This window comes from Podarcis vaucheri (assembly GCF_965113315.1).
Source record: "Podarcis vaucheri genome assembly, chromosome: 10".
Classification (NCBI taxonomy): domain Eukaryota; kingdom Metazoa; phylum Chordata; class Lepidosauria; order Squamata; family Lacertidae; genus Podarcis; species Podarcis vaucheri.
In genome coordinates this window covers 16,806,616-16,833,748 of record NC_138748.1, presented here as the reverse complement: position 1 = coordinate 16,833,748, position 27,133 = coordinate 16,806,616, and the positions used below count along the sequence as shown (strand labels likewise).

General features: G+C 40.3%; 1 protein-coding gene across 2 annotated transcripts in view; it reads right to left on the bottom strand.

Moving 5' to 3' along the window:
* Positions 1 to 2,559: 2,559 nt before the first annotated feature.
* The window catches only part of WASL (WASP like actin nucleation promoting factor), a 38,577-nt gene continuing 14,003 nt past the window's right edge, over positions 2,560 to 27,133 (bottom strand). The window contains exons 2-12 of one of the 2 annotated variants that reach the window (XM_082239737.1): positions 22,232 to 22,366; positions 21,507 to 21,593; positions 20,918 to 21,014; positions 16,686 to 16,709; positions 14,111 to 14,279; positions 11,372 to 11,414; positions 10,887 to 11,040; positions 10,150 to 10,167; positions 7,194 to 7,723; positions 6,230 to 6,338; positions 2,560 to 5,471 (exon numbers count right to left, since the gene is read on the bottom strand). In XM_082239737.1, the coding sequence (XP_082095863.1) occupies positions 5,410 to 5,471; positions 6,230 to 6,338; positions 7,194 to 7,723; positions 10,150 to 10,167; positions 10,887 to 11,040; positions 11,372 to 11,414; positions 14,111 to 14,279; positions 16,686 to 16,709; positions 20,918 to 21,014; positions 21,507 to 21,593; positions 22,232 to 22,366 (1,428 nt within the window). In that variant the 3' untranslated portion in view covers positions 2,560 to 5,409. The remainder of the gene's footprint in view (positions 5,472 to 6,229; positions 6,339 to 7,193; positions 7,724 to 10,149; positions 10,168 to 10,886; positions 11,041 to 11,371; positions 11,415 to 14,110; positions 14,280 to 16,685; positions 16,710 to 20,917; positions 21,015 to 21,506; positions 21,594 to 22,231; positions 22,367 to 27,133) is intronic. The other variant, XM_082239738.1, reaches the window with a different exon arrangement.

The following is a 27,133-nucleotide window of genomic DNA, read 5'->3' as shown; positions in this document are numbered from 1 at the left end:
TGAAAACCTCTGCCATACAGGTCGGTGGAAGAAGATTGGAAGAAATTTAAAGACTATTTACAGAAATATTGCAAAATTAATGAATGTTAGAATGATGTCAGAATGAAGTTAAGTGGTTTTAGCAGTAATGTTATAAAGGTGTATGTAAAAATGGATTGTTAACAGGTGAAAATTCAAAGTTATAATATATTAAGTTAAAGGATTAAGACAAAAACAAAGAGGGAAAGGAATTGCTGAATTAACTAACAGAACTGGAATACAAAAAAGGGAGGTGTGAGGAGGTCAGGGAAGTAAGGAAATGAAATGTAAGGCATGAAAAGATTGATGTGTTTTTTTAAAGTGTTTTTTATCTTTTTTCTGTATTTTGTATTTTTTTCCTTTTTATTTCTTTCCCCCCTCTTTTTATTTATGTAATCTTCTCTTTGAAACTTTAATAAATATCATTTAAAAAAAAGAAAAGAAAACCTCTGCCATACAGAAAGAACTCTCCCAGCTCTCACCTGGGGTCATTCCTCTTTTCACAGCCTCTCATCCTGAGGTTTCTTTCCCCTTCCCCACCTCTCACGCAAGGTCCTCCAACCGATCCTTCACCTGCTTGCAATGCTTACCCAAATACAATGAGAGAATAAATAAACAAACAGCTACCAAAAGAGAGAGAATAGATAAAGGGGACCTCTAGCTGCAGGTCCCTGAACTAGGTGGCCTTTCATGCACTGAAAATGGTTCTGTGCAGATTTGTGTAGTTCTGCTCCCAGAAATGAGGGGTGTTGCAGTTTGCTTCTTTAACTCCAGAACAGAGAAATTGTGCCAGTGCACAACAATAGGTCCTCTTTCAAACAAAAGATAAATGTGTAACTGATAAAGAGAAAGAAGGACTCAGCTGACATGCTGCTGTGCTAAACCCACCCCATAAACAACGTGCTCCCTGCCTTTGCAAACCTCAAAAGCCCCAAGGCTAACTATAGGGAGACCACAACAAAGTGTTATTTTTGGCCTTGGAGAAGTTCAGGAGTGTCAAAAGCTTTGAACCAGCTCCACAGAAACAGAGAACTGCAGGACTTTATGCTGATCTTTTGGCAGCGAAGAGCCATAAACAGGCACAGCAACATCACTCAGGCTTGCAGCGAAGACATTAAGTACACGGAGCTTATTGGGGTATGTGATAAGGGAAGAGAATGCACATTAGAGTGACAGAAGTGGAACTAGGAGAGCCCAGCCTGGTCAGGAACATCATGTCCCTGACAAGCTTGAAGCTCAACTACTGACACAAGTTGCTAAAGCACATGGACTTTTAGGATCTGCAACAGAAGCTTGATAACGGCAATTTCCAGGAAAACTAACAGGAAAATTGAGTAGGCAGTGTGCTTCAATAGAAGTTGGAGGAAAGAAATCTGCACACTGCAAAGAAATCAGGCATTTGGGAAACTAGAACGTCTGTCACCCAGGATGCATTTTTCACATACAGCTCTTTTCTTCTCCCAAATTATTTTAAAGTTGTCGTGGGTTTTGTTTTAAATCAGTCTATTCAAACTTTGTTTTAACCCAATTTATTCAAACTTGGGATGAACAGGCTATATCTCACATGGCTTGCACTGTCAGGAAACTGCAGAAGCTATTTGCAAGCAGTGTGTCAGCAGCAAGTTAAGACACTCACATTTTAAAGAAGTGCAGCCTACTTATGTTTCCGGTATACAAAAATATTGTAATCTTGATGTTTTTGCAGTTTGAAAGCATGCCAGTGCAAGTAGATAAATAGGTACCGCTGCGGCGGGAAGGTAAACAGCGTTTCCATGCGCTCTGGATTCCATCAGTGTTCTGTTGCACCAGAAGTGGTCTAGTCATGCTGGCCACATGACCCGGAAAGCTGTGTGCGGACAAATGCTGGCTCCCTTGGCCTGAAAGCGAAATGAGTGCTGCACCCCATTGTCACCTTCGGCTGGACTTAATTGTCCAGGGGTCCCTTACCTTTGTTGTGAAGGCGCTGTCATAAACACCACTGTGGACTGAGAACAAAAGAGCCAAGAGATCTACTAAATCTCTGATTTTATTAATATGATCAACGTACTTATACGTGCAGATATGCAACTAGCAAGAAGAACCAGGAATTTCTCTAAGATATAGCAACAAACCGGTGACGGCAATAAAAATACTTGATGCTTGTGGATATAAAGTCTGCTTTGTGAAATTCTTTGCAATTTGGTCACCAAAAAATATGTTAAGTTTTATGCAAAAGAGAGCAGGCAATACACACAGCAACTGCAAAGACAACAAGACTTTTAATGCACAGACCCCTTCCAACATTGCCTGACCTTGTAATATTAATGCATTATGCAATCTGTTGGTTTACAACAGCCATTGTTTCCATGGGAGCAGCAGGCTAGCTGTCATATTTGACCTATGGGCCAGGGCATTAGATTCCCTCCTGAAACTTATTTAAGAACACAATCCACTTTCCAATTTGAGCTAGTTATGGTAATGTTGGATTTTGCTATCCTGGCTGAAGCATAACCTGTGCATGAGTTAGCAGACAAGAAGAAAAAAAAGTCACACCACACCGTGTTTTTGAGTCAAATTAATTTTATTATGCTCCATGATGAATTGCCACCAGTGCAACATCCTATTCACTGTACATTAAAAAAAAAAAAGCCAAAGAGAAAGAAAATTCACATACCAAGAATTTCAGTTTGATGAAACGGAAAACTGAACGATTGAGATGCTTTCAGAGTACAAGCGGCTAGTTGATATTGTCTATGCGTAGTGCTGAGATATAGGCCTCAGGCTCATTCGCTAATTGCCAAGGCTACCAGGACAGTTAATTTAACTGGTGCATGAAGCTGCCTTGTTACAACAGTTAGCAGTAGTAATTCAATGACATGACAAGTCGCCTCCAGCCCACATGGGAAAATGGGAAAATGCAGAAACATGCAGCTGTGACTTTGTAGCCTAACTGTAACTGCAGTCATGCCTTAAATTAAGACCGTACAATATGCTATTGAAAGCAAAACATCTGAACTTTTGTGCAATAATGTGGATACACTTTATAGGAAAACGAAACGAAACGAAAGCCTGTTGGGCAAGTGATTAATGGATTACACAAATATCTCAGCCATATAATATTAAATCTTTCCAAGTTCTCTCGACTCTAGAAGCATGTGCTTTGTTCATGCTAATAAGTAACATCTTTGGAGGCCACCTGAGCAAGATCTATTTGAAAAATGCCCTTTATGATTACAGAGCTGGAGAGACAGCACTAAACGCTGTCCCGAAGGCCATTAACACTCCCTCTCATGTGCACATTCTTAATCCTACTTCAGAGCATTCAAATCAGGCTTCAGCCAACCTGCCCGCAGTCCTCAAGCCATACTAGCAGCAACAGTGGCTGAAAGTCTTTCCAGAAGCAGGCAGTGCTGTGGCTACAGCCGCATGGAGAAGAGGAGACCTTTAAAATTCTCCTTTCCCAAGCCGTGTGCTTAAAACAAAAGTTACCCTCATCAGAATAACGTAGCTTTGCTTCCAACACCTCCCTCTTCATCAACATAACCTTTAAAATCCCGTTTTCCTCTAGTATTAAAAATCCGGATGCTAGACATACGTTATAACTGCACTAAGATATCCAAGCCAGGTCATATTGCAGGTCCAGCCTGCCAAGATCAAGCCAACACTGGGTTTCAGCAAATACAAATTTCATCCAATATACCATGAATAGAGAAGATGGGGAGAGGGGAAAGAAGCATGTGTTAATTGTACGCCAGATATTCCTCCCTTGAAACACTGTGCATCAGCAACGCAAGTTGATTATTCCTAGTGTTTTCTACTTCAGTGTTTCCTTGCTGCAAGTAAGGGGTTAGCACTGCCAATGCCTATCTTAAATGCTGAACCCTGCCTATAAAACAGGGAGATAATCCAAACGTTAAGTCCATTAGTAAATACGAAAATTAAGATGAGAACTCAACTTTCCCTGTCGTATGTCGGAACGCGATTTCCAAGCACGGAGCATCACATCCCTTGGCGTCATTTCTAAGCGTGAGGCAAATCAAACTGCAATATGCAAGTTCAGTGCGTATAAAAAGCAGTGGTTTAAACCAACTTTGCAGTAGTGAGACCTTCCCAAAAGGCAAGCAGTTCAGTGAGCTCTACCTGGAGATTTAGCGTCCAAAGGAAACAGGGCAACATTGACCCATTATGCTTGAATAAACCCATAGGGGTGCATGCGAGGAGTGGATCTCTGAACATTAATAGGCTGACAGGCACAGAGCCCACCCAGTCTCAGCTTATCCAGCCAAAGGGAGTTGAAAGGAAACATCAGTGAAGAATTCATGCTCATATCCCTTCTCTCCCCCAGAAACTTTCCCCATCGCTTTAGGAAAGCCTGTCACAGTCAGGAGAAGTATATATTTAAGGCATCCATCCATCCATCCCTGTATAAATGCTTTCAATTTCTAGATCACAGATCTGGTGCCTAAACTGTGTTGGGTTTATACCGTAATCCATAAAGACTGCAGAGTGACACCACCTAAATTCATTTATTAGTATTCTCATGCCCTACACATTTTAAAATTAATTTAAATCCGCTATTATACAGAGCAAACTTTATAACCACAGCCCTTCAGTAAAAAACAGCATATAAAAATAAATAAATGCCCGCAGCAGTTGCCATAAATGTAGACTCCTCCTCTTCATTGTGAAAGGTAGCTGGTAAAAATCAGAGGTGGCTTACATCAGAGATGTCACACTCTGAAACCAACAGGGATGTTCCTAAATTGAGCATTCAAGGTGTCAACGCTGCCCGACAGCAGGAAACACAGTGCTCCAGAATCAGGGGAAATTTTCACAACTGCTTTATTATTGTTATTATTATTTTACGATTGTTTTATGTCAGCTTAAATGCTAAATTTAAATCGCAGCAGTATGAGCTGCAACGGTTCATTGTTTTATCAGCCTCACCCACGTGGCAGAGTTTCCAAGATGAAGGGGCTAAAACTAGGAGCTGCATTGCTTAAAGAATGTAGTGCTATACTAGGTTTTAATAAGAAAATTTAGATACAGAAAAAGTAGGGTATGAAAATAGTGTTTTCCTTCTTGCATTATAACTAAATACATTTAAGGTGTGTTTGTCAATCTCGCATATTACATTAAAACTCCCTTATTGATGGAATGGAAAGTGTTCACATGTACACTGAGCAACCTGGTGTAAACTTGTACACATTAATTTCGGGAGTAACTTTGTATAGGATTATGACAAACCTTTACAGATTAAATGAGGTATTGCACAGATTAATAAAAAAGCAAAAGGCAACAAAAATATACAGCAAATTGGTAGAACATTTACATGATAATTTTACAGAATCCATAGACAGAAAGTAGTTTAGTATTTCACCTTAAAAATATATATGATATATAATATACTGATCAGTCATCCCATTCATCATCATCCTCGAAATCTTCTTCATCTTCTTCATCCTCATCTTCATCTAATGATAAGAAAAAAATTAAGTTATTTTTGCAAGAACTAAACATTCAGCAAAAGCTAGTGTTGTCATTTCCGCCCCCAGCTCCCATTAAGTTGGTATTGAATGGCATTTGCACAGTAAGAAATAATAACAATAACAGTAATAATAATATGCCTGGGCATGTATGTGAAGATTGTGACTATTTAAGTACCCAGGTCCTAAGTCGCATAGTGATTGTATATTACTTTCCTTCAGAGTAGAGTGCATATTATTTATGCGTACCCCATGATTTTTGTAATAACAGCTGGCCAAAATATGATTTTCTTGATGGTGGCACAGTATTGAGTCCTAAGTGACAGCTTCAAAATATCTGTAATATTCCTACTATTATCTATATACTTCTTCCAAATAAATAAGCGATCTATCTGGTACAGGAGAATAACCAAATAACCTATTCTTTTTTTAAATAAGGGATGCTTATGGAAACAGAAACAAGCTTCCATAAATTACATCCATTGTGTGGGTTGTGACAAGCAGTTCTAGAATTGTATAAATTAGTAAACTGTTGATTAATATAATTTTTACAGTTGCTACAAGGCTATTTTTCAATACAGGTTTTTCTTAAAACTTCACACTGCTGATAAGCCTATAATCCCTTTCTGTTAATTATTATTATATCGGCAGATAGAATAGATGCTATAATCCATGTTATAAACGTGGGTATTAATTCAAAGAAACTAACTGCACATGGCCGTACAAAGACTGAGTTAATGCGCTACCTGAAGAATGAATGGCTTTGCTCCTTTTCTGCATAACTTCCATTAGCGCTCCCACAATACCCGAGGTGGGAGCAGGCGTAGGCGGTGCACTCTCTTGCCCATCAGATACCTGGGGTGGAGGAGATTGAATACAGAAATGTAGAAGCGTACATAGAACTTAGAACATTTAGCACTCAATTTCTGAGAAGCCAATGGCTAGAGCATACCTTCAAGTAAACAGAAACAAGGACAGACTGATTATTCTACGCTTCGTACTTTTACTCGATCACCAAAAGTCTACTTAGGTGGAAGAAAGTGCCGAAGGTTTAAAATCAAGGGCATTTTTAGGAATTCACATTTGACACAGAAAAGACAATTAATGAAATTCTTGTGACAAACATATATTAGTATATTACAGAGGTTGTGGATTCTCCTTCCTTGGAGATGTTTAATAAATAAATAAATAAATAAATAAATAATAATATAATATTTTATTATTTATACCCCGCTCATCTGGCTGAGTTTCCCCAGCCACTCTGAGCGGCTCCCAATCAAGTGTTAAAAACAATACAGCATTAAATAGTAAAAACTTCCTTAAACAGGGCTGCCTTCAGATGTCTTTTAAAGATAGGATAGCTGCTTATTTCGTTCACATCTGAAGGGCGGGCGTTCCACAGGGTGGGCGCCACTACCAAGAAGGCCCTCTGTCTGGTTTCCTGTAACCTCGCAGTGAAGGAACCACCAGAAGGCCCTTGGTGCTGGATCTCAGTGTCTGGGCAGAACGATGGGGGTAAAGACGCTCCTTCAGGTATACAGGACCGAGGCCGTTTAAGAAGAGGCTGGATGGCCACCTGTCATGGATGCTTTAGTTGAGATTCCTGAATTGCAGGGGGTTGGGCAGAATGATCCTTAGGATCCCTTCCAACACGATTCTACGATACACACTACACAGAACTAAAGAACCAAAAAACCCAGTGATACTCACAGACTTCAGCTGTATACCCTGCCGTATCTGATCAAGTAGCGCGTCTCTTCCCAAGCTGGAGACCGGACGACTGCTCTGTTCTACTTTTTTCAACTGGGCCCCTTCTCTGATTTGATCTAAGAGAGCTGCTTTATTTCCTGCAGGAACTGGAAGCTGATGGTCAACCTCGACTGGGACACCGGGCGGCGGTGGAGGACCAGGAGGGGGAGGGGGTGGGGGAGGCGGAGGAGGAGGAGGCACACAAGAACCACCCGAAGGTGGTGGAGGGGGAGGAGGGGGGCCGGAGGGGGCCGAGGAAGAATGAACCGGAGGAGGAGGAGGATACATCCTGTTGGGGGGCGGGGGCGGCACCGCACCGCCAGGTCTGGAAGGAGGCGGAGGGGGTGGCGCTGCGGTCGGAGCTCTTGAAGGAGGTGGTGGAGGAGCTCCCCTTCCCCTAATAGGAGGGGGAGGTGGCCCCGAGCTATGTGGTGGTGGGGGAGGAGGAGGAGGGGGAGGGCCGCCCCTGGATGGTGGAGGTGGTGGAGGAGCTGAGAACAAAAAACAAACAAGTGCTTAGTCACTTACAGAGGGATAGCTTCCCCTAATGACCAACAGCTGCATCAAAAAGACCATTTTGATTTACAGAAGAGCTCAGTTCCTTTGCCTTCTCCCCAAGGAACCTCACTCAGTTTGTAGTCTGTCCTCCATCACAGATGTGATAAGTTCAGGACATGCATATGCATCAATAAAGGGCAGTTCACAATGCTATATTTCTGCAGTGACAGCACAGTGGTACCTAGGTTTTCAAATGTCTCTGTTGATAATTAATAATAATAATAATAATAATAATAATAATAATAATAATAATTTATTTATACCCCACCCATATGGCTGGGCTTCCCCAGCCACTCTGGGCGGCTTCCAACAAAATATTAAAATACCGTAATGCATCAAACATTAAAAGCTTCCCTAAACAGGGCTGCCTTCAGATGCCTTCTAAATGTTAGGGAGTTGTTTATCTCTTTTGACATCTGATGGGAGGGCATTCCACAGGGCGGGCGCCACTACCGAGAAGGCCCTCTGCCTGGTTCCCTGTAACTTGGCTTCTCGCAGTAAGGGAACCGCCAGAAGGCCCTCGGCGCTGGACCTCAGTGTCCAGGCAGAACGATGGGGGTGGAGATGCTCCATCAGATATACTGGACAGAGGCTGATGAACATTTCGGTTTTCAAATGCTGTAAACCTGTAAATGCTTAGGTTTTTGAACACGTCTCGGTTGCTGAACATGCCACGTGGATTCCGTAGAGTTTTCTGTATTGAGTTTTCGGACGTTTTGGAACTTGAACAGTCTTCCAGAACAGATTATGTTCGAAAACCAAGTTACCACTGTACTACCATTTTATCAGTTAAAAATATTTTTTTTGTTTCTAGTTGAGCATATCTGGTCTCTCACCCAGCTAGCATCACAACTGCAACAAACCACTCTCTGCACACCAAGCAAAAGGGAAAAAGTGGGGTGGGGGGAAGAATGCATGTTCTCAAATGTCTATACAGGTCAATGCCAATATTTACAAGTGACGGTCTATATGCATGGCTTTCATAACACTGAAGTTTTATACTCACAGCTTTTAAGAGGATAATTTTAGCACAGAAGCAAAGCATTTCCAAAAGGAACCAACTTTCTCCATAGAAAGGTTAATACTCTGTGTTTTAGAATCACTGAAATTTGAAAATTTTCCGCCTCACACAAAGCTATTGCTCCCAATTGGCTGTGTTACCCAACTGTTACAAAAAATTGAGTAAAACGTTTTCATACACTAGAAAATGGGCAACATATAGTTTTGCCCAAGATAGCTCATTTGTCATTATAAAGCAAATCAAACATGGCTTTGTTGATTTAGGCACATTTTTACTGCAACAGGGAATCCAATACAGATGGCAGGCCTAATCCCCACTTCCATATAATAATCAATGGAAGGTTCTGAATAACTTTTTACCATAGCCCCACATCAAATCCAGCAAATCATCTCAATGTGGAGGCCACTGAGGCATAGGTATATGTGTAAAGGCATTCATTTTGGAAGAACATTAAGTAGCCAAATGAACTAAGGCCTTAGCTCACCCTGATCTTGAGCACTAGCATATTTGAGTTAATCTTGACATATACATATAGGCCATCATTCTCTGTTTAAATTTCAAAATGGCAGCTCGACTCTTCCACCCATCCTTAACAGTGAGAGGAGGAAGAGGAAGGCTGGAATACGCATCACCATGCAATATTATTAAGGTCTCTCTAATATTATTTCCTGCTACTTGCAGTCACCATCAAAGAAATCACCTTGCTAGTGAATGGCCTCAGTGCTTCGTAAGATTGTGGCTGCAGTCTCATACCTATTCATCTCACAGAACTCAACTGAGCTTACTTCTGAGCGCAGACTTGCATAGGATTGCACTTTAAGACTCAAATCTTTCTCCGTACACAATCCCTACCAGTGGTCAAACACCTCTGTGTTCAGAGCAAGTACAGGGCAGTTCATTCCCAAAACCCAATTAAGAGGTAGTAAATGGTAAAATGTGTTCTACTTCGCCATGATGAAGAAAACCACTTGTAAGTACGGGGTCCCTTGCTATTAGAACAAGGAAGCCCTTTGTTCAAAATTGCTAAATTAAGATCTTAAAGCACATACACACACACTTCAAACAAGGATATATATTTTATAAGGCTTATTATACAATAGGTTGAAGCACCAAAGGGCAGCAGGTTAGTGACTTTAACAAAAATTAATTGCAGGGCACTGTTTACCAGTAATATCCAATGGGAAAAAAGCCACAACTTTTTACTATATAAAATGGTTACAAATTATGTATTGATGTATCAGTTCCTAAATCTGGTATTTTATAACCCAAATGCGTAGGTATTGTGTATCACACACCACTGCAATGCGAAGAACTCTGAAGATTAGAATTCATACATACCACTCCAGAGTGGCGGACCTAGATCATAAATGTAACATATATTAACTTTCTCTGAAGCATCCTAGTCTCATTTACTTTCTTTAATCCACTGCCATGAAACTGTTGGTCTCTAGCATCTGCTGTCTACCCCATAATAATTATGCTACAGAGGCACATGCACCTATGTAGTAAATGGGTGGTACCATGTAAGTATTGAATCGTGACAGAAATTCTTGGTTCTCCAATTATGGCTGGCCATTGCAGCTACTTGCAAAAACAAACAAACCCAGAGAAGTCAATTTCTACAGAGTAATGCACTCCTGGGATACCCCCTGCTCGGGACTCAATTTTTAAACATTTTGGCTTAGATACAGGGCGGTGTTTAAAAGAGAAAAGTTTGTTGGCCACGGAGATTTTGTCAAAGCGAAGCGTATTCCATTTCAAATTAAGTGTGTTTAACAAAATGTGCAAATAGAAATCCATTTAAAAAATCTGGAGAAGCACATCTCAACTTGATGTAATGGACTGGATTCATACCGTGGTCCCACCTACAGGAGTATCCCGAGTTCTGCTCACGGGATGCTCCCACGGATTGGGGCAGCAGGGAGAAGAGTTTAGCTGATCCCCTTTCCTCAGCCCATCCTCTCAGGCCTCAGGAAGAGTGCAGAAGGTAGAACTTGGAGCTACAGTGAAGTTTGACTCAAACCCTTCATTTTTGTAGGCATTACAAAGCATGAGTGGATGGCACGAGGACTCACCTTGTCTACGCAACTCATTTTTAACAGCTTCCACACCTCCTGTTTTTTCAATAAAATCATATATAACCTTGGATGTTTCTTTGTCTTTCAGCTGAGCCTCTGAAATTCCACACATGTCAAACAGGTTTTTCAGCTCTGGATCCAAATTGTTAACCTAATGGAAACATTAGAGCCGTTAGAAGCTACTTTTTGTTTTGTTTTGTTCAGCAAACACAGATCCTTTTATTAGAAAAGTTTCTCCACACAAAACCTTGGGCTGTGTGGCAACGATGTAGCATAGTTTCTGGGAAGATTTCTGTTTTCAGGCATGAAGCTCAAAGCATTCTTAGTTAAATCGGCTTGCATGGCAAATTTAAAAACCTTCATGACAAAAAAAAGTATGAATTACAATTGCCCTCCTTTCAATTTTTGTTTCACATAAATATAGTAAGACTATAGAACACTTGGGAGTTTTGGAACAGTTAACCACCCTCATTCTTGCTTACATCAAAACCTGTGTTTGGGTCCCAGCCAACATGTCCAATGTGCCTAGAGGGAAAAACCGAAATGCAAAATTAGAATATATAAGGAGTATTACATATTTCAACACGTAATCTTCACGGTGATAAACTATTGCATTAGAATTGATCAACTTACACAAATGGAAAATTGTTCGGAGGAGACACAGCTGCGTTCTGTGCCTAAATGATTCCACAGATTCTGCACATACTCTCTGAAATAGCCGATGCCAAGAGATCTACTGATAGCATTTTAATTTTAAACAGTATCAATCTCAATTAAGAGTTTTAGCACATTTCAAAAACAGAGTCCCTGAAGCCTAAAAAATGGCCATACTATACTGATTAAGTCCATTTTTCATTTTCAGTAGTTAAGATAATAATGGAGACAGTGTTTATTAAACAAGGGTTTTCATTAAATTGCATTTGCCAGGTACAAGTTTCACTACTGTGTTATTTCGTATTCATATTCAATAGTAAAAGATAAAAGGTAAGGGACCCCTGGGCGGTTAAGCCCTGTCAAAGGCGACTATGGGGTTGCTGTGCTCATCTCGCTTTCAGGCGTCATGTGGCCAGAATGAATAAACTGCTTCTGGTGCAATGGAACACCGTGACGGAAACCAGAGCGCACAGAAATGCCGTTTACCTTCCCACCACAGTGGTACCTATTTATCTATGTGCACTGGTGTGTTTTAAACTGCTAGGTTGGCAGGAGTTGGGACAGAGCAACGGGAGCTCACCTGGTCGCAGGGATTCAAACCACTGACCTTCTGATTGGCAAGAGGCTCAGTGGTTTAGACCACAGCGCCACCCCCATGTCCTTTACCATTTACCTTTACCATTCAGTAGTACAGCACTGTTAGAAATCATGGATGCTCGACAATATAACAGTGGGCTTCAAACTTTCTACATGGAAAGGTGCTTCACCTTCTACACCAAAGTGTATGTCAAGGAATATTCAGCATTTGTTCGTGACTGCCCTGCATGGTGAAAACGGACTGAGGTACGTTCTAGATGCACACTTGGGACAGCAGTAGGATTTCACTGTCATCTCATGAAAATCAAGAACGTGCCCAGTGCAGCCCTGTGTAACTGCAGGATAAGCTTAATAGTGACAGAAAAGCTGATTGCCATGGAAGTCTGCCGACTGAGATATCTAAATAAAGGATCTCAGCGGAAACTTAATTACTCAGTATAAAAAGTCTGCTTGCATGCAACAACAAAAGCTAAGACACCATGCATACATGATGGAATACATAATGAAAGTTGCTTCTGTTATTAGTATTATGATTGGTTAAGGTCTTTAACCTAACCCGTATGTATTTTATTGGGACATCTGAAGTCCATGTACAATGAAACATGATCTGCCGCTTGTTTGTTTATTGCTGTTTCAACCATCATGGTCATATTAACCATCGGGGGGAAAACATTATACAATTTACAATATATACATAGATACAACATCGAAACACCAACACACACAAATACAAATCGATCTGGTACCTATCAACTGCAGTCACTAAATAACTCTTGGTGTTATTTTTCCAGAAAAAGAGGTGCTGAAACTCACTATGAACGCCTCTCTTAGAATGGCAATGGCACCCACCTGAGAGATGACAGAACTGAGTTCTGACAAGTTCCATCTGAGAAAAAGCCCTGGTGCCTCTAATTTCCCAGTGCTAAAAAACACCTAGATCTTACCCTCAATGGCAACAATTATCTGTGTTTGCTAATCCTGACCATAGAGGGACCAATGAGATATTGGGAGATTTTTGATAGGCTTGAGAAGGTAGATGAGCCACCCTGTAAGGTCAACCAACATTCCTCCAGAGAAGATGTTTCGATTGTTGGGAGCTAACCAAATACACAACTGAGAACTAGTGCCAGAGCGTGTCTTTTTCCTTCTCTCTCCCAACATGTAAGTCGTTATCTGTATGGCTGAGGGAAGGGACTGTCTTGCAATTCTCCTTTGGAAGTCACTCAGCGAACTCTTTTCATCAGGGTAAAAATGCTTTAAACAACCAAATGTCTAGATCAGATTCCTGCACATAGGTGAATACTTTTCAGAGATGCCACTTAGTTAGCAGAACACATAGATAGGTTACTCAGAGGGAACACCATGGTGTTCGTGCAAATCCACTGGGCTGTTGGTTCATTTTTGGGACCAATTCAGAGTGCCCTAAATGGTTAGGGACCATGTATCTCAAGGACCACACCTTCTACCACAAGTGCCCAGTTATGCTCAGAAGCCATCCTCAAGAGTACTCCTGCCCTTTGGGAGATCTATAGATCTCCTTCCCTAGGTAGGCTTGCTGTGTGATGTTTCAGTATTAGAAGAAGACATGCTCGCTCACACTTTCCAGCACGTCACAGCTGCCAATTTTAATTGATGGCTTTGTTGGCTCTGCTGGATTTCATCATCATACTTTGTTTCTCCTGCTTTTGGAGGATTTTCATACTGAGTTTTACTGTATTGTTGTTTTATTGTGTAAGCTACCCTGGGCTTTAAAACACCCCCCCCCCAAAAAAAAAAACACCTAAAGGGTGGTCCATCTTAAACTACCTTAACTGAATACCACCTTTTCCAAAATGGCAAATTACCATGGAGAAAATATTTAAAAGGGCACCTATTTAGTATTACTCGCAAACTGATTTTCTTCCCAAATGTAGTAATTGAATTTTTGTGCCTATCTGTAGAAAGTTATAAAAAAGAAACGGTGCTCTTACTGGAAGTTGCTTGGAGTTCCAATATCTGCCTTTGTTAACCTCTTCTTTTTTGCTTTTGCTTTTTTCTTCTCTTTGGTATATGAAATGTTGTTGACTTGTGAGCCATAAAATCTGTTAGTGGTGATTTCTGGATTTTTGATGTCAACAGTTGCCATTGGTAGACTTGGACCTGTAGGAGTGCAAATAGATTCAAATTAATTTGGTCTGCCGTCTTATGTTTCCTGGACTCCAAGTATTACAGAGTAAGGATAGATTAATGTTTTAAAAGCAAAATGATACCTAGGAAAATCTTTGTTGTTTTTTCACACAATACAGAGGGCCGGAAGATTTCAATCAGTATCATTTATTATTCTCTCAAAACGGTTCATTTAAGTGTAGAAAAAGTAAATACATTTCCCCACTAGATTCTTTTTTGAACCCAATAGTACTCCCACTACCATCTCAACCCAATATTCCCATCCCCCAATCTCATTTCAAAAACTGTCGCTTAACAGATTTCTAACAGTGACAGCTCTAGCTCTAAAATATTAAGACAAATCTTTCTATACCATTTTACAACAGAAATAAGTGGCTACATTTTAAGTGTCAAGATGTTTGAGAAGAATTTCTTACTCTTATAATTTCTTGAGAAATTGAGTAATTTCTTACTCAATATTTCTTACTCTTCTAAATATGTGAGCCTACCAGTAGAATTATTTCTTATGTGCAAGAAATCCTTATAAAATTCATGGTGCAAGTTGAATAATGTACATAAGTTATCTTCCATGGTGAGGCAGCTCTGTGTAGCAGAAGGTCTTAGGAGACCACATATTTTAAAGAAACTGTAATAGAGGTGAGAATTGGGTTATGCCTTTCTAGAGCGTTGCTAAGAAAGAAAGCTGCTGTCTTAACTGTATTCCGCAAAGTTGCTACTAGAATACATGTTGGTAGTAAATCCATGTGTACCTTTCATGCACACCTGATGTTTGCCTATTTCTAGGAGCCAATATAATCAATATAAATATAATCAAGCTAATTCTTGGAAATGTCACAATAAAATAAGAGTCTAATAATTTTGCTATTCTTGGTTACCATAATCTGCAAATTAGATTAGATTTTGACTTTTGGGTATCGTATCGAGACAGCTAAAAATTGATGGTTTCCACAAGTAAAATTAAACAGAAATAAAAATAAAAACCACTGTTACAAAATATTCATTATGAGGTCTATATTTTCAATGCTATAGATGGAGGATAATGCCTACTAGTTTGAATTGTAGAAGAAATAATATTTTTCCATGTTACATAAAAACCACTCAGTTTGTACATATATTTTTAATGCTGCTTTTCCCCCTTTAGCAGTGCTATCAAAAGCATGCTTGCTCAGAAATAAGTACCACCAGCCAATGAAAAGCATGCTTACCACTCTCATTAGGCTTGGGTTGTCCACGAGGAACACATGACTCTAAGGGACTTCCATTTTCTTCTAACACTGCCATATTTATATCCAACAAAATTTTCCCCATCATAACACAAGCACCTTCCCCATCAGCTGTCGAGAGCTCGATCAGTGAAGACGAAAGCGGCCTATAAAGTTCGTCATTTGGAAGAACTTGACAATATAGTGGTCTTAAGCATCCACTAATGTTGACATCTTTCACATCCTCAGAAGCGTTTTCCGAAAACGTGGTACAAAACATGGCAATGTTTTGTGGAAATCCTTTATATTCCTCAGTTGCTGCCTGCTGGAGGGCAGCTTCCTGCAGACTAAATCAGATTCCAGCTCATGTGCTAAAATGAAAGTGGGCCACATGATTCCTGGCAAGCCCTTTTAAAACTAATTCTGATAAATCCCCATTTTCATCCTAACCATTATGATGGAAGGTCAGTAAATCTACAGCTCACTGCCTTAACATTGAATAGACTTTTCCATTACCAACATGAATAAAAACACAAATCCCAGGAAATTACAGGCTAATGCATTTTACATAACCAGCAATGCCAATTTGTTTAATCCTACAATTTTTATTCTGCGATGTTAACCAAGCCCTTCAACAATAGGGTGGGTTTTTAGCTACTTTAAAACAAATCATATATTGCACCTTTGTGAAAATATTCTACAACTGTTGAGGTTTGTACCAATAAAGGAAGAACACTATTTCTAATCCCCCCTCAAAAATTAAAATGATTCTGGCTCATGACTTAGCAGCTAAAACATCTGAGTGAATTCTGCAGATGAAAAGCTAATGTCAGTATGTCAAATGGTTTAAAGCTGACTTCCTAAGTCATTCCCACATAATCAGCATTTGCTAAGAAGAGGAGTTTGCCACTACAACATCCACAGTTGTCAGTGGTCTTTATTCTCAGGCCTTCCTGCTTTCGCCTTCTACTGTACTGTTTACATTGCAATTTTAAAGTACCACTAAGCAATCCCACAGCTAATCAAAGCATAACCACTAACAATTTTAAAAGATGCACTGATGTTCAGATAGGCCATTACATTCATGAGTGATAAGCTAGGAGTAAGTGAGCGACGTTGAAACAATCAAACAACTTCATGGTTACTGCAAGCAAAAACAAACAAACAAACCACTTACCATTTGGTAGATCTCTCCTTTTCTCTGTTGAAAAGGAAGGAAAAAAAACACTTTATACTATTTATACACAAAATAGAATATTAGAACATTTTTCTTACTCTCCTGAGACTTCTTATCCGTGAATTGTTTGCCTATTATTATTTCAAACTCTACTTTAGAAGGTTTATTGTCAGGAGAGAAAAAAGCTAACTAAACTTCCATTCATTTTAATAAACGGTTCACATTTCCCTCAAATGGCCTGGGGATGACCTTGAATCTTTGAAATACTCTTTCAGCAGGGCTGCCATTGCTCCAGCTTGAAAAGAGGCTTAGAAAGTCCGGTTCTCTATTTAAATCACAATTAAAAGTGCTATTTCATAGACATGTCTTCAATCTTTTTTCAAAATCTCAGTGATCTAAGACAGATTGCTTATCCTCCAATACCACCCTGTCTGATCTTAGATATGCTCTCTCAGTATTTCAAGTGGACAAAAATAAAACCTGATCTTACATAATTATGACCAAGTATATAAAATGTCACTGAACTGGCAAAAAAATTAGACCCGAAAATTATACCTACAATTACCTAATCATCTAACTTAACATCTCAGCATTTTTAGACCTACTAAAGCTTACATATCTCTGTGTTAAAGGAGGCAAGAGTAAAATCTGTGACGGTCTGTGATTAATCGAAAAGTGTTTTAAAATACAATTGATGCATTAAAAAAACCCAAGCTGAGATTCTGAAAAAAGCAAGCTGACCCCAAAGCAATGATACTAACATAGTAATGCATGTGTTGTTGTGTTTAAGTTTAAGACTGGTATCATTACAGCACAGAAATGCATATATTGAATGTGTAGCAAATATGTACAAGTAGTAACTGGTAGCCAATAATGATTTTCAGCTTTTAAAAATACCGCCATAACTGGAATATGGAGATCAGTGATTTCTACCCCCCCCCAACATTAGATCCAGAGGGTGGGAGGATCTTCCAGAGCAGATTACTTTTTTGAGGGGTGGAATAGCTGAAAATTGCTGAATACAACCCACCACAATCTGTTTTCCTCTAACAAAAATGGTAAGATAAGCTTCCACAGGATATAGTGCATGTGCATTTTTTAAAAAATAAAAGGCATTAAACCTGAAAACCTAATTTGAATAAACTAAATTTTAAGAGGTTTTGTTTAAAAATAAAAAAAACTTGTTTAAATTGAGCACTGCAAACACAGCAATCCTTCCACAAATTTTTAACTATAGAAAAGAGAAGCATCAGTTGTGCAACAAACTAGAAGTCATTGCTCACAGTCATTTCAGTTTGGCAACTATGCATTCCTGCCTTAAGTTCAAATCCCTCACTTTCAGAAAATGATATGCTAACATTGTTTTATACTTCTTGAAACATTTATGTCCCTTATTCAGTTATTTCCAACCAATTCTACAAACCCAAATTGTAAATCTGTTTGTGTGTGTTTTTAAAGTTGATGCATTTATTCACATTGTTATTGTCTTGTTTTTATTTCTTGCTGCCTCAATAGTTTTCATGCTTAAAGCTGGGGTATAGTACTTAATTAAGACAGACGAAAGGCTGTCCTTCCTTGTTTACATTTAATAAGGTATTCTGGAGGTAAAAGGTTTGTGCTATTTAGAACTCTGTACAAAAGCTCCTGACATCCCCCAAGCACAACAGCAACGTGAAAGGGGAGAAATAGCTATGCCAGTTTCTGTTTTATTCTTGTTTCAGAACCCTTTCGCTCAAAAATCTACTGGGCCCAATTAAAGTGAAAAGTTGCATACAGGTCCTATACGTTCCCATCATAGGGAACGTAAGCAAGCAGAGAAGAAGGAGCTATTTTTGGACCTAGTTACTGAAAAAACAGGCTATGAGGCTATTTCTGGGCTATAACCACCTCCCATGATGGAATACTCTTTCCACACAAAAAACCTTCTGGCACTTTTTTATTAACCCCCCCCCCCAGCATATTTAGAAGGTTTGTCTAGACAGGGGGCAGCAAACCTTTTCAGCAGGGGGCCAGTCCACTGTCCCTCAGACCTTGTGGGGGGGCGGACTATATTTTGAAAAAAATAAAAAAATGAATGAATTCCTATGCCCCACAAATAACCCAGAGGTGCCTTTTAAATAAAAGGACACATTCTACTCATGTAAAAACATGCTGATTCCCGGACCGTCCACGGGCTGGATTTAGAAGGTGATTGGGCCGGATCCGGCCCCGGGCCTTAGTTTGCCTACCCGCGTTCTACAACCATTAGGGAGTCTGGAGGGTTTTTTGCACAGAGAAGCATCCAACATGGCAGTCCCCACCTGCAATCTGAAGTAGTTACAGCCCAGATGCAGGCATTACCTCCTTATCTGCTTTCTGTGAGCCATAAGCCGTAGTGCAATACAGCAGCTTGGAAAAGACACAGGAAGCAGTGTCCTATTTCTCGGATTTAACTCCAAGCAAGGCTCCCAGAATGTCTGCCTGTCAACAAACTTTCAGGGTTATAGAACCAGCTGCACTGTACATTCCACTGCAAATAAAATGATACATTCTTGTCTGCCTTGTGAGATTGTCGCTGTGACTCCTCAATTTATTATAGAACAAAAATTACATCCAGTGGTATAGGATAGTCTTAGGACTCCATCTGGTGGCTTAACAGAGAAACCATTTCTGACCAGCAGGGGGGAAGCCCTGAAATCAAAGGGAAGTCTAACTCCAGACACACAAAATCTGATTATAAACCAATGCACTGATTTTAAGAGAAACATTTGAGTCATATATCCGAGACACAGAATAAGAAGTGAAGAGCTCCCTGCATCAGGATTCACCAAACAAAAGGCCACTAAGTCAAATGGCCTGGTTATATATATTTTTCTTATTCTATGAACCAAGTTTAAGCAGGAAAAGATTAACATGGAAAGATTCTACCCATGCACCATAGCAGTTTGCTTTGGCTACCTGGTCCGCTGAGCACTCTCCATGCATGTGCAGAACCCTGCTTTACATTCTAAGCCAGAGAGCAAAACTTGGGGACTTCGGTGGGAAATGGCACTTAATAATGCAGCCCAATATTATGAACTGGATAAATTCAGGTAATTGCAAGCTCCAGCAATATCTTGACTATAACACAGATAAAAATTACATGTAAACTGGAAGCTCAGGGAGCCAGCAGGGATTCCAGTTGCTGAGTGGCGATTTTAACCACCTGCCAACATCACAAAAATCGCTGCAAACCATATCTGCGACACTGCCTATCTCCCCACTGGATGCACTGTGGGAAGGTTGCCTGTATTTCTAAATATATAATGTGCAAAATGCCACTGAGATACTGATTTATTCAGCCGACAGCAATAAGCACTTCATTGAATTAACAATACCGCTGGGACTTACAATGAAGTGCTGCGGTGCGTTCTCACCTTTAATAGGAATGCTTCTGCGGTTCAGGATTTTATGACCTGGTCATTTGACGTTCCCTCCCAACCCCTGTTTTCTTTTATAACTAACACTTAACATTGTGCAGCTGCTGAGTGTGTGTGCTGCTCATTGGGCTGTTGTTGTTGTTTTTTTTAAAGGGGTTTTCCCCATGTTTTCCTCTCCCTTAGAATATTTGTAATTCAGCAATCCTTGGGATTCCCCCAACTATGGTGATACTCCCCCTCTTATTTCCCAGTTGTCCTGTTTTGGCTCCATTTCCATTGGCACCCACCACTCAAGTTCACTATCAGAAGAAGAAATAGTATTGGGGATTTCAATACTGTTTCTCAAATTTGGGTCCCCAGCTGTTGATGGCCTACAACTCCCATCATCCCTAGCTAGCAGGACCAGTGACCAAGGATGATGGGAGTTGAAGTCCAACAACAGCTAGGGAACCAAATTTGAGAAGCACTGCTGTATTGTAAAAGACTAGGCACTGCTGAATCTTATTGTGTAACAGGAACCTGTGATCCTCCAGTTAATGGTCTACAACTCTGATCACTGACTACGTTGGGTGGGACTCATGGGAGCTGGAAACCAACAACCACAGGTTCCCAAATTCTATTTTATGACATCCTGCTAGCATTAACTGTAGACTGTACAAAGGTCCAGTTTATACATATTTATTGGTAACAACTATGTGTGCATGCCTCCCCTTCAATCTCTAACCTATTTCTTGAATCCAGAGAAGCTAGAAACTAAGGTCAGTTTCTGCGTTAATAATGTTTTCTTCTAAGTTCTACACAAAGCAAAAATGTGTTGAAAAACTATATATCTACCAGATTTCCGTTGCCGTCGTCCAATTAAGTCCGTCACTGTCTTCTGGAATTTTTTAGCTTCTTCTTCATTAGCAAAATTAAGACCCACCTGACATGCCTGAAAAACAATTATTTTCTTATGAACATAACTTTTCTAAGAATCTATATTAAGACATGCAGGTTTTTTGCAATCTTAAATTAGTTTTTTTTTTAAATCTTAGATTGCTTTGAGAAATTAGGTACTGAGCAACTAACAAATGTAATAAATAATAATAAACACTAGATGTACCAAGGGGATTTCAGTTTGTTGCTGACAACTGCTACTGACTTCAATATGTATAAGCTGTGCCTATCTGTTCCCCTGAATTTTACTCATATGGTTATAAGATGAAGGAAAACAAATCTGTAAAAAATAATGAATTCTTTTGACATTAACTTCTTAATACAAATTATCAGGAAAGCTGCACAGTTCTTTATATTACTTGATTTAGAGAATAAAAGAGAGACTGTGCAGGTGTAAATATACCTGGCAGCACAAACTGACAGGACTATTTTATTCCTTTTAATGTTGTTATAGAGATAACTATGCAAAATACAGCAAAATACTTACGTCTCCAGCAAAGGTATGAAAATATGGTCTAGGACTATTATATACAAAATTATTATACAATTCTTGTTCCCACAACTGTTTTCCATCCTAAAGAAAAATGGAAGGGGGGAAAAAGACACTGAGAAAAGTGACTGCAGACACATACTTATATGACTTCTGCATGCTGGCAAACTTCCTGCTTCCTCTCAGTTGACTATTCTTAGGAGAGGACTCCATGCCATCTTCTTGAAAAGCAAAGAGCCAACACTATGCTGAGGACAAAGCCATCAAGTTACATTGCTTCTTGGCTACCTGCACTTTGCCATCATTTATATATTGTGGATTTAGATATATGCTTAAGTTGTTCTATACATTAAAATATTAATTTTCAGATTGACCTTTTATTCAGCAGTTCTTGTTGCCAAACTGTCAGGCTACAGCTTAACAGCTTGCTAATTGAGCTACGAGAAGATCAGGATCCTGATCAGCAAGATCAGGAAGCAAAGCTCTGGCTTTCCACATGGTTCTCCTCCCAAGTACATTTATTTCTTTAGACCCATGTGTTCCTACTTTTTAAGTGTGATCAACATGCGCCACAGAGCTGAAACATATCACACATTCATTTCTGTTTCTACAGTTTAACAATTCGTTAATACATAAATCAGAGGCATGCTATTCAACACATTTTGACAAATTAAGACAAACACAAACATATTTTAGAGATGGCAAAAGGAGGAGAATCTCACCTTAATATCATATATTCTGATAAAATAAGACCTTTGTGGATTGTCTTTTACAAGGCAAGCTACGCCGCAGCACTTCTTCGACCACATAGCATTGCGATCTGCTGCGTAAATCTGAACAATTGCAGAAGACATTGTCTAAAAAAGAAGAAAAGTTTTTTTAAGACTTGAGAGCTCATCATCATCATGCGACCTTCAAATGTACAAACATGTAATTGTTTATGAAGCTGTGTAGAGCTTCTTAAAAAATGGTGCTTGTTCTGGTTAGCACTGCTGGAAATCTAACCAAACATCACCTATAAAAAATACAGTAAGGATGCTGCTTTTGCCTGAGCGTTATTTTAAACAGATACAGTCCTGACAATAGTAGAGTGCCAACCTTTGTTCAAAGGCACTATAAAATCCCACTTGGATTGCTACTACTGGGTAGCAAGGTTTCACGGAAACATAGCACACACAGGATTTAATTCATTCAACGATGAATAGTCCAACACTGAACAAGAATATTCAACAAAAGAAATTCTTGTTTAGACAGCAAGTTATCAAGTTCCTCCACAGTCCTTAGGACGGTGAACCAAGTATTTTGTGGAAGAGTAAAAAAGAACTTGGGAACAATGGTTCAGACTCCATTATTCAGTAATGCATTTAAAACTGGAAGCTGCATTAGTTTTATAATCATCACAGGCTCAAAGGAAGTAAAAAACAGCAAATGTGATAATATCTAGCTTCTCATTTGCTGGCTATAGGGATATAAGTTAAGTTAAATAATACATTACAGAAGTGACTTTTCTTATGAGCTTCTGGAACCCCTTTCCCCTAAATTTTTTCTTATCTTGACCAGTTGCATGTTGAACTACTTTTATCTGTACACCGTGCAAGGTACCAGGAAACTACTGAAAATAAAATTTTACAAAGTTCTGTACAGAACAACATAACAGCAATAAAAATGAAAGATCAGACTACACTATGACAAAGAGCTACAAGCCCTTAAGACAATAAATCTATCTTTGTGGGGTTTAAAAAAATATATATTTGTTATCAGGGGCACAAAAATATCTTCAACATTTGGAAGCCAACGAAGAACAAGGGGACACACCTGAGAGCAACAGTAATGGGGAAATGCTTTGCTAGCATCCTAATTGTTCTTTTCTTTCTTCCTTCTCTCTCCCCACAGAGCAGAGCTTTTCAAACTGTGTTGCGACAGGTTAGTGTGTCAGCTGCAGTGTGTAGGTGTGTCACACAAATGGTCCCCGCATGCCTCCTGGGGCTGGAGAGGGGTTAGTTTAACCAGTGGTGTAGCGTGGGTTGTCAGCACCCGGGGCAAGGCAAGTAATTTGCGCCCCCTAACCCGTGGATTTTGCGCCCCCTAACCCGTGGAGCGCGGCCCCCCAGATGTTGCGCCCGGTGTGGCCGGCCCAGCCTGCACCCCCCACGCTACGCCACTGTAGCACAGAACACCATCCCTAATCCTGCAACTGCAAAAAGTTCTGCAACACAGCACAACAAACCGTGCAAAAGGATTGTTGTTGATGCTTTTATTAAAAAAATGTAAACAACAGCCATCTTTATTTACACTATGAGCTAACTGTCTGAGATGGGTAAAACCAATCCCAAAGGGCCCTTACAAACAGTAGATTATGCTACATTTTCCTTGTTTAAATCCACAATGTTTTGGTTTTTTTAAATGCACTCTACCTCCCCACCCTTATACCCTTTCCACCCAAGACGTACACCTGTTGCCTTTGTCACACATTACATGCACCCAACCCCTTCCCTGCAGTCAGCTAGATTTCCCTCGCAATAAACGTGGGTGGGTGGGTACCAGAGAAGGGAAACCTGAAAAGAGGAAGCGGCTGCTTTCCTGCATTCTGCCTCAGGGTCTTACTGCCTGCCCTGCTCTGTTTCCTTGCTGTGTTTGCTCAAACGGAACAAAGAGCAGGGAAAGCCCCTCCCCTCCAGGCAGAGAGAGAGAGAGAGAGAGAGGCGCCCTCCACGAGTTGTCGAGCTTGGGCAACGGCTGCGCGGCCGACGCGAGGCGCTAAGGCGCCGGCTCCCCAAGCTGCAGCGCTTGGCCAGGCGCTGCGCTTGCATGCCTGGCCGCGCCCAGCTCGCCTCAGCGCAGCGGAAAACAGAAGCAGTGGCGGAGACGACGACCCCCCACCCCAACCAAGCCTCGATTGCTTGTCCCTTCCCTCTGGACTCGCGCCCTCCCCCCGTGTTGCGCCCGGTGCGGCTGGCACCCCTGGCACCCCCCACGCTACGCCACTGAGTTTAACCTCTGGTTTGCTAGTAAAACTGAATTACTGTGTCATGAAACGATGCATGCCTAAAAAGTGTGTCACCAACATAAAAAGTTTTGAAAGCTCTGGCTTAAAGTCAGGGCTCCACCCTACCTGGAGATTATAACCTTGGACTTGAGAGCCCTTCCACCACCAAGTGGTTGCTTAGTTACAATTAGTAACTAGGGAAACGAAGCTGTGGAAGTGGATGGTGGCAGCCGGTCCCACAAACAATAGTGTTGAAGGGTGGAAAAAACCTGCTCCCAGCACCAGGGACTAATTTCTCAGGTGCCGGGGATGATCAGATAACTGGACTTTTATAACCCTTCTGCAAATATCAAACATTTACCTACACTGCAGTTTGCAGACTTCATTGCAACTCTGGTTCTGCAAGACTGGATAGCATATGCTATTTGTACTCTCTCCTTTCAAGGTTCATTGAAGTCTAGACACGACTAGCAGAATTTGAGATTTATTCAGAACAGGCTTTCCCTCTCTCAAGGGCTGGAGCAGCCAACATGAATCCAAGGCAGCCTTTAAGAACAGGTATCTTGCAAATTCCGACTACCTAATACAAAGTTGGTTATTGCTAACATTGCTTAAATGACAATCCTTTCCTAATATTGAAAGATTCATGGTCCTTTGAATGATCTACTCTAAGAGATGGATTCTAATGCAGCACTTCAAAGCAGCCGGCATAATTTGTACGTCGCTTTTCTGCAAAATTGTGGCCGAAGCAGTCCGAAGCACATCAAATGAACAAGTGTAACGGTTAAAATAAAAATAAAAATAGAGACAAGAAGAAATAATTGCAATGTTACTAATACCAAAAAGCCCACCTATCCACACAATGTTGTATAAAACAATACAGATACACTAACCTAACAGCTTAAAATTAAACAGAAGAAAATAATGTCTACTACAGAGATAAAATTGGGGGTGAAGGGATTACCATTCTAAAAAGACATTTCTCAGAAGCTCACATTAACTATCCTACATTCATTGGAGTGTAGCCACACTTACCACTTAAGGAACCCTTCCCTCCCACCCAAGGCTGCTACTGCTGTGAGGCCAATTCCTTACATAAGCAGTGGAACAATACCTGCAATTCCACCCACAAGCATTCCTGGGAGTTGTTTCACAGAGGAATGCCCTTGAGATGCCTTTAGACAGGGCTCTACGCAGAGACAGGTAGAGCTCACCCTGCTCAGGCCCATGTCACAGAGGGGTGGACTTGTCCACAGGTGACCTCTGGGATGGGGTGAGCATTTGTGGGGCAGTGGATGAAGTGCACGACTGCCAGGGGAGCAATGCACACCCCACCTGTGGCCACAGAAGAAGTGACCCCAAACATAAGGATGTAGAGGTGGCCCATCTGCCAATCCCCTTCCCATCATTCTTGTACTTTGGGTTAGAATCAAGTTAACTTGAACAAGATACCGGTAGTTCCTGAATCCTTTTGACCATTGTTTTAATAGAAAAGCAGTTGCCACCTGGTAAACTAGCAAGATGTATTGATTTAAATCTAAACAAGTGCAAACGAAAGCTCTCTTCATGTAACAGGGTTATTCTGTCTCCTCCTCGCTGCTGCAGCACTTCATAAAAAAGCCACTCTCTGTAGATCAGGAAGCCAGAATTGTGTAAGCTGTGTTGCTGGGGGTTATAACTAGAGGAAAACCGGCAGGAAACAGGGGCACTCCTACCTTTGCATCAGCGAGGTGCTGTGTTGTGTTGGAAATATTTCAGTACTTTAAAGAAAGGCAGTCAAGCCATAAAATACTGTATTTTGACAAAAGTTTGACAAAAACTACCTGATGCTATTTATACTGTATTAGAAAGACCTAACTGACTTTGAAAGGCACAAGTCTGAAAATAAGCTACCGTAACTCCAGTGTCTACCAATTTGGACCACCTAAACCAGAGGTACTCAACATGGTGTCTTCCATATGTTGTTGGATTATAACCCCACCACCCCTGCCCATACCTGCATGGGGCTGATGGCAGTTGCAGTTCCAGTATCTGGAGGCATTAGCTACCTCTGATTTTAGCTTACCCTGCATTTGATAGAATCAAATAATCAATATTCTGCTCTTTGCTATATCGTTTAGGTGTTGTATAATAAAAAGCTAGTGGTTCAATAAAGACAGCAAAAACAAGTAGTGACTCAGGACACTTGTTTCTAGTACTTTTAAAAAATTAATGTGTATATGTGTATATGTTGCATATCATTACATTATTTTTGATCACGGACTGGAAATATTCAGCAGTGACTGATAAATGAAAGTCTTTTATGTGTGTAGTATAATTTCTCTACCCAATCAAAAGCCTTTTCAGCCTTAAGAATTAAAGACTAAGCAAATTAACACCTTTATGAAGATATACAAGTCTTAGTATGGCTAATTTTATATAAAGTTCCAACTTTCTTCAAAGTGGTTTATGAAGTTTACAGCGATTCAAAAATAAATTTATCATATTTTTTTGTAGTGGGAGAATGGTCCTGTGACTGATCTTCACTTGGGGTTGCAACTACCATTAGTTTGACAGGGCTTCGGGGTATGGCATTTCCTAGCAATTAAAAAATAGCATCTTACATTTCCTAACAATTAAAAATATTAGTCATCATTTG